The sequence below is a fragment of the Halyomorpha halys genome, unplaced genomic scaffold, assembly GCF_000696795.3.
Source record: "Halyomorpha halys isolate HHAL.00 unplaced genomic scaffold, Hhal_1.1 Scaffold434.1, whole genome shotgun sequence".
NCBI classification, from domain to species: Eukaryota; Metazoa; Arthropoda; class Insecta; order Hemiptera; family Pentatomidae; genus Halyomorpha; species Halyomorpha halys.
Genome location: NW_027114127.1, coordinates 66683 through 77997, shown reverse-complemented (window position 1 = coordinate 77997; position 11315 = coordinate 66683). Strand labels below are relative to the sequence as shown.

Genomic DNA, 11315 nt, shown 5'->3' with positions numbered 1-11315 from the left:
CAGTAAACTAAGAAAGATATATTTTTAAAACAAAATTATGAATACATTTCCCAATGTAGTCAATTTGCACATTTTTTAAGAAAGCAAGTTAAAAGACATCTGTTGAGTGATTAGTATTTTAGTTATATGAATATACAAATTCAAATAAAAATCACAGCTAGTACAGTAATATAAATAGAGATTATAATTCCAGCAATCATATCTTTACAAATGTTAGAAATCTAAAAATAAAATAACCAAGAATAGATATAATAACCAATACCATACATGACCAAACACAGAAACTTATTCAAGATTAATAGCATATTTTTTTAATAGTGATTTCATGGTTAGTAAGGACTCAATCAATGAACTCTGACAAATCAACAATAAATGCAACAAGTGTTGGTTTTAATAGTGCCGAATCTGACTAATTTATTTTGACATATCCCATAGATTTTACTATAGACTGGGTTACTTAGCGGTGAACCTAATACCATCAGACAATCACAGCAGAGAACTAACACCATTTTATGATACTATCTTTGGAATACATCCAATTCAACAATAAATCAAAACTTTTTTAGTGGGATATGCCAATATTAAAGCAAAGCAGCAGTGATAGTCAGTAAAAGAAATTTAGATAATTTATGAATGTTTTAATGATGTAATTAAATCAATCTTTAAAAAATTAAACTTATACAATTAAAATCAAAATGGAGATGTTTGAAATTTCTTTAGTGTAAAAACACTAAAAGTAGGTTATTTACACATTTAAACAAAATTTTCATATTAATATTAGATTGATATTGGTATAATTCATATAATAAATTATATAACAGATAATTTATACCTGATAATAATATTTAACTGCACTTTCTTGAACAAGAAAATTTTATATTTAATTCCCTTTAACAACAACTTCACTTGCCCATAGGCAATGTCATTGATAAGAACAGTAGTATCAGTAGATTTTTATTTATGATAACATTGATATGTCACCCAGTACTGTCAAATCATATTTATGTAACAATTTAATGCTAATATTGCTTATTTAATAAGGAACTTTCCAGCTAGGCACATAAAGAATATAGTGAATACACTACAGAAGGGAAAAAATAATAACAGTAAAGTAAAAATAATCAAATGATATTGATATTGAAACGTTTTTCTTCTTCTTAAAATATCATTCATTATCAAATCTACGAACCTTCACTCGTTGTTTGTAATGGTATTCTTTTAAATAACTTTTAAGAGCTTTCGGAAGTTTCAGCTGACTTATTCCATCATAAGAAATTTTACTGCATATTACAGCTCTTGCAAGATGTTGCAATGGAAAAGCGAAGTTTCTATGCAGAGGAATAGTGAGCATTGGTTCAAAAAACATACAGCAAGATGGGTCTTTATAATGTTCAATGAGGCCACAAACTGTTGGTGAAGAATACACTCCGGGATCGTGTGAATCAAAACTAAACAGATGCTTCCACTGTTCAATTCTAGCATGCAATGAGCGTCCATACTTCCTGAAACTTACAGAAAATAAGTATTCTTCTTGGGCAGAATCCCTTAACAAAAAAGTTCCTTCTGGTTTCCCCTCTAGCAATCTTTCTGCTTCATAACGATCCATTTTGCCCCAATAAAAAGAACAGATAGTGATCTGAAGCAGATCAGGTACAAGACAATGAATATAATCAACTTGTGTATGGATAACCCTTTGGCAATCAAGTTGAGACAAAGCAGAAAGTGCAGCAGAATGAAGAAGTGCGGTCAAACTGTCAATGTTCATATCTTGAGGGCAAACTAACTGAATATGCTGAGCTGGTCTGAATCCAGGAGGAGGGTCCACACCTTCAGCCATTTCTCGGGCTCTTTCAAGTCTGGCACGTTCATCGCAATCTTCTAATGAATATTCATCAGCAGTTAACTTTTCGAAGTGATTAAATTCAAATTGATGCAATTCATCATCAGATTCGCTGCTCATTCCAGAATACTGACCTTGTGTAGTCTCAAAAACTACACCAGCACCTAAATGATGATCCTCAGTTCTTCTATAGCCAGTGCAGACACATGATTCTAGTCCTACGTTAGGTTCTGCAATATCAGGCTCAGAACTTCCACCACTGCTATTGCTTCCACTTTTAAGCCTGGCACAGTTAAACCTTAAAACCCAATGGGGACGCTTTTTCTTACCACTACCTGAAGTTGACTCTTTATCTTTAGACCTTTTGGGTCTTTTTGATTTCTTACTTTCAAGGAAGAAATTTTGAGATGAACTGTTAGTATGATAGGTGGAACAGCTAGCCCCAGGATCTACAATATTACCATTTTGTTCTTGTTGTCGAAGCTCAGAGCTGATATAAATCCTCTCAAATCTTTCATTTAAACTTCTATTCTGTTCAGAGTTACCATTACTATCATGAACACGACTACTGGCAACAGAATTTGAGGGAGTGTTATTAAGGCACACACCTACACTTTCCACTGAAATATGTATTTCATTAACATCTTTTTCTTCCATTATACCAAAAATTCCTTTCAAATCACTGAATTTCTGTCCCATTATCTTTTCAGAAAATAAAATACTAGGCCTAAAGTTATAAGGCCGAAAACCCTCTTGTAGATCATTATTATCACCAATGTCTTCTATAATAATTGGCACTGTTTTAAAAAGTTTCGATTAAGTAGGGTTACTTAAAAGGGAACTGTAATGATAGCATCACAGCTACATTTTAAACACAACACGATATGCTCTAAAAAATTACTAAAAGTTTAAAAATGAGAAATAAATTATATAAAATATTAATCATCTATAAAACTATAGCTAGCAACTGAAAAACTAAACTGGATAAATACGATGAACTAAATCACCCATTCACCAAATGACACACTTGACACCATTTTGGAAAGCATAGAAGTACAAGTGAGTGAAGAGGTACCAATTATCAAATGATTCTGTAAAATTGAATGGTTTATTATTAGCAAATTCCAAAAGAAGCCTTGAATATCTTGGAACACTTAGTTTTTAAGAAAAAAGTCTAAGATTCACTAATTCAGACATGTTTTAGGCTGAAAACCTCACCAATACAAAGCACATCTCACTGGAGATACGTATAAACACTACCTCAGTAGTGCTCATACCTTAACAGCCAAGAACTGAGTATGCTGAGACAGAAGTAACATTTCTAATATTTGATTAGATATTAATATTACGATTTTGGGAATCTTACAATGATATATAAAGTGTTTTTGGAGCATTTGATATTTATGATAAATTCATACAACAACCCCACTGAAATACTCTCTGATTTGCTGAATCCAGATTAACGCCAAGTTTCTTATGTACCAAATATGTATACAAAATTAATGTCAGTTCTGACAGTACAAAAAAAAACAACTTAAAGTGAGCTAATTTTAATTCATGAAAAAAGTGATTCATTAGATTAGGATACACCTAATATAGTAAACGAGATTTTGGGCGGCAGTTGGCTCCTCATGGGCAGGAGACTAGTGCTGCAAAATGTACATGACGGTCAGCCTCACCATGTCTCGTATGGGCACTCAACACTCGTTATTATGCCTATTACAGCAACCTTTACTTTGCTGGGGATGGCAGGTAATCCTCTCTGTTTCCAATGATTTTTGTTTTGTATATCTCAGCGACATGATTAAAAAATAAAAATAAAACTCATAACATATTCTTTGTTCATTCATGCATTAGGCTGTGTTATTACGATTTTAGCAGAATTTAAGACACCATATGAATGCATTGGGAAGTTCACAAAACACGAAAGGTAGTCTTTTGAAATGCCCTTTTTTATGGTATTAAAACAATTATGGAGTGGTGTCATCTTCTGATAATTTAAATATCTGAAAAGGGGGAAAATTTGAGAATCTACTTTAAACTGCGAAAATTGTGGTAAAACATTATTCAAAGAGGTTATTATTCTTGTACTTAAAATTGCTTATAAACGCTATTTCAAAAGATCTGTTTTCAAATATAGACCCGTCCTCCAGAACCACCTGCTGCCAGCCCTTCGGATCCGCTCGCAGCCTGCGCTCCAAATCCACTCGTGGTCTGCCTTCCAGATCTTCTTGCTCCAATGCGATGGGATGCCACCCCACTCACGCCAGGCACTCACCACCTCAATAGGCTCACCAGCCCCCCTCTCTTCCCTAGGTGGAGGTCTCCTGCTAGTGTGTACCTTGACAAAGGCTTTCTTGAAATTATAGTTCATCAAGAAGCGTCTGCTTTCCGGGATCTTAAAAACCCCATAAAAGCCAGCCTCCTCTTCCTTAATGTTGACCAGCGCCCATCTCTCGATATCAGGTATCCTCGAGTTTTGGGAGCCAATTCTCCGAAGAAGAATGTCTGCCTCAACTCGCTCACCGGGAAAGAAAATTCCCACCCTGGCGGTCCTTTGGAGCTCATTAACATTGCCAGCGTGCAAGGTGATATTGTCACCGACAGTGACGTCTCTGACGACAACCGACAGCCAGTCCCTACCAGCTTGGTTGTCGGAAATCACGATCCACCCCCCGAGATGATATATAAAATTACTGAACTCGAGGTGTGCACCCCCTGTGCTTGCTCGTCCATGATCCTGATCAGGCGTGCCTGTACCTCATCACTCTGCTCATGAGTGAGCTGGACGGAAGGATAGCCGTCAGGAATGTTGGCAGTATTGGAGTATGATGATCTGGTTGGACCACCTCCTCTAGGCCTCTTTGCCGTAGGCGCAGAAGTCCCTGGGAAGGACCTTATCCTTTTCTCGGTAGAGGGTCCTGGTCCTGTAGATTTCCGAGGTTGATGGGCCCGGTTGTTCTTCAGTGTCCTGGGACCGCCCCGCCCGCCTCGTTTTAACTCTCCTGGTGGTTCCAGGTCCCGAAGGGTTCCGAACACCATATGTGGAAGTGCCCTGTTGACCTTCGTTATCATAAAACTGACCCCATGCCCTCCTTCTAGCCTTCTAGCCCTCATGGATGGTCCAGGTCCCTATCAGCCGAGGCTGATGGGCCTGAAGGTCTCCCGGTATCCCGTGGCCGATGCACGCTCCTTCGCTCGCTCTCCGCAGCAAAACCAGCTTTAGAGCTCTTTTCCCTATCAGCTGGGCCCAGAAGACTCAGTCTCCTGTAGATCTGCTGTGGCTCTATTGATCGCACGCTGGCTTCTCCTCATTGCGCCCGATCCTTTGCCATTCCTCCTTCTAGACTGGTGTCTGGGGGCAGTGTTTCCACTTTCCCCTTCCCCCTACTGAGGTTCCTCATCCTCATTTCTTCCACGATCGTGGAAAGTGAACTCGGAACATCCCCTGGCAGTGCCACTGCTGGCCCTGCCAGGTCCGGAATATCTGAGGAGAACGAGTCCTCTTTATCTGGAAAAGGATAAATGTAATTCAAATTGTTATCATTCATTTTGTTCCCACGAGTATGGGGGTTCTTAAAGGCACTGCTGGTACTACCCCCTCTCCCTGCAGCGGGGATTAGATACAATGGTGTGCGCCAGGTGCCCCAAGTGGGTCGATAAGAGACAGTATATTTTATACACCCTCTGCCATTCAGCTTCAGCTCGAGCTCCCTACGCCAAGCCTGGGTGTTTAAAGGGCCCGCCATGACTGTCTTATTGACAGGTATGACGGACTCCCACTTCTGTCATTCGCGAGTCCCATCGGACTCCTCAGGGAGCACCACACGGAGGTGACAGTAGGCGTTGGCAGGGATAGGGAGGACTGGGAATCCTCAGACAGTGAGTTGGGCACTCTGGCCTGATTCATCCGCAAAGAGTGGGGGAGACACCCATCTCCCTCTCTAGTCCTCCTGTTGCTCTACCCATTAGACCCCAAAGATTGTTCATAATTAACTAAATATTAGCTAGCTAATGTCAACTCTGTTTCAACCCCACTTGTACCCGACACTCCATATGACGGATCACAGATAGGCCAGGAGGATGAAAAAAATTGTTTCCACTGACTTAGACGTTCCCAATTCAATATAGCCAAGTCCCGCGAGATCCACATCTGAGTCAAAAGTGAGCGACGAGAACTTACTCGACATTCCATTAGAAGGACAAAACCCCTCGGATGATACTTTTTATCATCAACAAAATCTTACTACCACACCTTGACGATCAACTCATTTTTTCTTTAATATCTGATAGACTACATTTTTAAGTGAAGATTGAAGAGTGGGATGTGGTAGAAGTTGACAAAACATAAAATTTTAAAGCTCTACATATGTTTAGTCAACTACTGTGGACCTCTTTGTAAAGATTTGCTTACATTTTTATCAGTAGTAATATGCTTTTTATTATCATTTATCTGAAGTTGTTACTAATGGATGAAATATGATTATTACTCGATCTTATGTATCAATAATATTCATTTCAATAATTTCTCTTTTTATTTTCTGTGAGTTTGCAGTGTATTATGTTGCTCTTCTCCAGGTGAGATAAGCTATATTACTCTATTAAGGAAAACCCAGAATGTAATTTTTCTAATTTTTTAATATGTTCTAATATTCTAATTTCTAGTGTTCATGGCCTATTATGGACAAAAGCACTGCTGATCCTACCATACAATTAGATGGCGAACCACTTCGAGTTATGCTACTTGCTGACACTCACCTCCTTGGACCAAAAAGAGGACATTGGTTTGACAAGTTGAGAAGGTTAGTTCATCAATTTGGAGTTAACATGAACACTTTCAGCAAATATCTTGTATATTACATTTCTGTTTTTCTACTTGATATGACTTAACAGCCCTGTTCAGCTACAAATACAAGGATATTTCTGGTGGTACTGCATTCTCCTTTATCTTGAGGGTTGTTTTTTTACTAGGCCCATTATTTTTTATCTGTTTATTCTTATCCATTAAATATATTTCCTTAAATTTTTTGGGTCCATTTAAGTTGCTAACATGCCATCCTCATTTCAACTTAATGCTGTGATTAGTCCAGTTTATAGGTTATCTCTATAGGATTTATTGTATGTTATCTATGGTCATTAGATATGTTTTGATTCTTTCCAATCTGTCAAATGGTTTTAATATATATTTTTTCTTTATTTAAACCTTTCTGTGTCTGGCGAATTCCAGAAAAAAGATGAGTAATCATCAAGACCACCTCTTCTAAATATTCTACAGATTGTAAAACACTACCTATTTTGGCCATTTTTGGCTTAACTCTACTTTTATCGCCTCTCCTCTCCCTTATCTCCTAGATATACCCTATGAACTCCAACCTAATTCTTTTGTTTCTTCATTTCTTTAGTTTATTTTTTTAGTAGGCCTCATACTAGCATTGGTGGTCTAGTAATGATGGAGAAAACTAGCCCAACAAGTTGCTCTAATTCGGTTTTCAGGATTGCTGGGAAATAACTATTAACTGCCTCATATGGGAATCAAACCCGCATCATTCTGAAGTAGGCATCCTGGGAAACACTAATGTGGTTTGTAATAATAGTTTGTGTATCATAGCCACCAAAATTTGCATCTTTCTCATTTATGTGTGGTCTATTAAAAATTATCAGCAAAATGGCCAGTGACTAGAAAAGAGTGTTTATTTTTATTGTTACTGAACTGTCCAGTTGTCATCTTTGTTTCTATCTGAAAGTCCTGCAAAATAGAGTGTTTCGTTGGTTAACAACTAATAGTTTTCTTCTACTATTTTGTTACCTTTATTGACTAGGAATATAGTCCGGGTGGCACTATATTCCTGCAATCTAAAATTTTGCTATGGTTAGTATTTTCAATGACCCTACAATATCATTTAGAGAAAAAAGGTCATTGTAAAAAATTACCCTATTAAAAGCCATTGGATTATTATTCCAAGTGTGCAAGTTTGTGTTGAAAAATTTTCCACTGATATTTCATCTGTATTTACAGAATTTATCTACTTAATACATTAGGTAATAGAAGGAAACAGAAAATAGTTAAATCTTTTGCAGAATTATTGTAATGTGGAAAATAAAATCTGTTCTGAATACGTTTTTTAGGTTTTCCAGGATCCTTTATATTGGTTTTAAAATACTTGGACATACTTTTTTTAATAAATCAAGAAAAATAGTTAATATTTCTTGTGTATAAAAACCAAGAATTTGTTTTTAATATTGAAATTGAAAAAAAAAGAAAGTTATGTTTGGTTATTTTATAAATAGTTATCACTATTACTATATATGTATGATTGGTTATGTTATTTTATTTTTTCAATAACATAACTGTAAATTTACTGTAATTTCTGCTTGTCTTATTTTAGAGAATGGCAAATGCAGAGGACTTTTCAAACTGCAATGTCTCTACATCAACCTGATATTGTTTTTATTTTAGGTAATTTTTTTTTTTTTGTAAATAATTTGTTTATTTAAATTTTCTATGAAATATATTTATATGTGAAATAATCTTTATTACTTCTTCTGAAACTTTTTTTTGTTTTATTATACCAAAATAAGAAGTGCTCGCGTAGCCCAATATAATTTTTTTTTCACTCAGATAGTCTCTTCTTCAGTGAAATTATTTCTTATTTCTTGTAGTAATGGTCAAGTTTTCTGTCCCGACATCGTTTCTTCGAGCTAATAAAGCTTACAGAGTGGGCTCCCAAAGACTCCAATTTTAAGTAAATGTTTTGAAAGAAAGTTATCGCCAGTCTGCATTCTAAAAACTGGCTACAATTTGTCTTCTTGGCAGGCTCCTTGGTATCGGTTCAACCAACAAGGGTGCCCAAGATTAATCTTCTGCAGTTCTTTAGTGCCTCTGACAAAATACGAGTTTTTTATTCGTCCTAATCATTCTTTTTGTGGAGCTATACAGTAGGGGAAGATTTAATTAGGACTCAAGAGAACCTCTTTTAGAAAGTGCATCTGCTTTTTTGTTTCCATCAATTAGGTATTAAAAAAACCCAGACAGTGGAACTAAATGAGATTAGCTGGGCGAAGATCCTTTGGTTCTCCAACACCGCTGCCAAATCTGAACCATTATGGGTCAGAGCATGAGAATCTATGAATATAACAATTCGGTAGTCATTGCTCTCTTTTTCAATATAATATTTCATCTCTATCAATGTCTCATTTCTATAAACTCCCACACCTGCATTATTTCTGGCACCTACAGCTGAGCGGTCCGTGTACACGTGTAACCATATATTTTTGGCATTCGTAGAATTTTTATTAGAGCTACATCTCTTTGCTGTGAGAGAGGTTCAACTCAACCTTAGAATTCTATAGCAGCGACGGGTGGATTTGGGAGCTCCCAGGATTAATCTAAGTGCTTTGTTCTGAGTTACAATTAGCTTGCCCTGAGTTGATTCTGATAGAATATGGCAATGATTATGAGTAGTTCTGCACCATATTCCATTGAAGGTTGCACATATGTTTTATATGCACCCCACTTCACATCTTCCAATATTCACAGATTGAATTAAAGTATGTAATTTAATAACTTTAAAACTTAAATACTGTGTTTTGTATGAGATTAAGATAAAAACTGAGCATGGCATATACTTTTGTCACTTTAGATATTTGAGGCACTCACTCATAAAACATGGTAACTGAAAATATGAAAACTTTTACAATGTTAAAATGTTTGTTAATTAAAATATTTTACCTTAAACCAAGAGTCCCTTATATAATTTATTATCAACATTATCTTTTTAAAAATATAAATTTCCTAAAAATTCTTTCAGTAAATTATAAAATCAGTCTTTAAGAATCTGGTGAAGCCAAAAACAATTAATTTCAGATACCATGTTTTACGATTGAGTGCCTCGAATATAAACATTTTTGTAAACCATCTGACATTGGATGTATGATTATCTTAGATTCAGAAACCCACTTAGATAACTAAAGAAGCATTCTAACATGGGTTTCTGTGTTGTAATTTGTTCCTTTTAAATTTGTTGATTGCATGTAGCAAAAAAAAAACAAGAAAAAAAACCTTGGTGTTGTTGAAAGCCATCTGGAGCCAGTGCTTAATTTATAAGATCATTCAGCCCATTATTTAAGTATAATAGATAATATCCTTTGTTATTGAGAACTGACTAATTGATAATTAATTTCAGGAGACCTGTTTGATGAAGGATTATGGTGCAGTGATTCCGAATTTGCTGCTTATGTTCAAAGGTTTCATACTTTATTTAGGACTCCGGAGGGGACAGAATTATTTGTTGTAGTTGGTAATCATGATATTGGATTTCATTATGGGTAAAATACTTTCCTAATCAATCATACTTACATCAGGGTTCTGTTTCATAACAAAATACAGATTAATACTATTAGTCATTTAGTTTGTACTTGCTGCAATTTCACTGACTTCTACAATAAATAAGGGCTTTTTAACCCCTATATCACTAATAATGTGATATTTATTGAGCCGAAAGTATTAGTACTAGTACTTTGTAGTTTATATATTTGTATTTATCAATTAATACTGTTAGCTTCATTATGAAACAGAACCTTAATCTTAGTACATTTTTTTTATAATTTATTATTTGGTTGTCACATGTTTTATATTCCATTTACTTGACTCATTTGTAAGCCTATGACCTCACCCAGTGAGTGTTATTTTATGAAATTACTTTTTCCCTTGGACTTTAGTTCCTTTAAGTTTAATCACCTGATTAATAAACAGGCAAGTGCTGTTATTCTTATTACTATTTGCCAGATATTTCTGATATCTACTTCGGATATTAGGCCAAAAACAAGAGAAATCAGTTAGTGGGTGATGTTATTAAATGGGAGTATTGACCCCTCATATTTCAGCTCCACAAAATGGAAAGAATTAATATAACAACTTTATAATAAAATAAATAATAATAATTAATGATATTTTCTATATGGTTTAAGAAAATAACAATCCAATCTACTGATTCGCTATAATTGTTGTGTAGGCATGAATGGAGGGTCTGAACTCCATATATATATATATATATATATATATCCATGTATATTTGATCTTTTATGTGATGATATTTTAATGTATCTTATCATTCATTATATATCCTTCAAAACTATTTGACCATGTTTTTGCATTAACAAGTAACTGGTATTAATTTTCAGGATTAGTCCTTATTTGAAGAAGAGATTTACTGATGCCTTTAACTCACCATCAGTTCAAATGTTTTCAGTTAGAGGGATTCACTTTGTTTTGATCAACAGTATGGCTATGGAAGGTGATGGTTGTTTTCTATGTCGATCAGCTGAGATCCAACTTCTAAATCTATCTAGTAAGTTTTATTTTTTCCATGTATATCTATGTGTCATCACAACTTTAATCATTTTTGCAAGATTTGTTTAGATATTGTTAAGCCACCTCAATTCGACATGGTCTCCTTGTCGGAAAGCTTAACTAAAA

The 11315-nt window shown here is 35.3% G+C and overlaps 2 protein-coding genes across 2 annotated transcripts in view; one reads left to right on the top strand and one right to left on the bottom strand.

Moving 5' to 3' along the window:
- Window positions 1–623: 623 nt before the first annotated feature.
- Socs36E (Suppressor of cytokine signaling at 36E) lies at window positions 624–2891 on the bottom strand. The gene has a single exon (XM_014423691.2). The coding sequence runs from the start codon at window positions 2537–2539 to the stop codon at window positions 1166–1168; it is 1374 nt and encodes a 457-aa protein (XP_014279177.1). The 5' UTR covers window positions 2540–2891; the 3' UTR covers window positions 624–1165.
- A 3361-nt stretch (window positions 2892–6252) lies between these two features.
- The window catches only part of PGAP5 (Per1-like protein PGAP5), a 20265-nt gene continuing 15202 nt past the window's right edge, over window positions 6253–11315 (top strand). The window contains exons 1-5 of the mRNA XM_014423681.2: window positions 6253–6418; window positions 6506–6642; window positions 8227–8297; window positions 10024–10165; window positions 11021–11187. Of these exons, the coding sequence (XP_014279167.1) occupies window positions 6320–6418; window positions 6506–6642; window positions 8227–8297; window positions 10024–10165; window positions 11021–11187 (616 nt within the window). The 5' untranslated portion in view covers window positions 6253–6319. The remainder of the gene's footprint in view (window positions 6419–6505; window positions 6643–8226; window positions 8298–10023; window positions 10166–11020; window positions 11188–11315) is intronic.

What these genes read in the sequence shown, in the direction of transcription:
- Socs36E (XM_014423691.2), bottom strand. Translation starts at nt 2,539, where the DNA reads ATGGGACAGAAATTCAGTGATTTGAAAGGAATTTTTGGTATAATGGAA.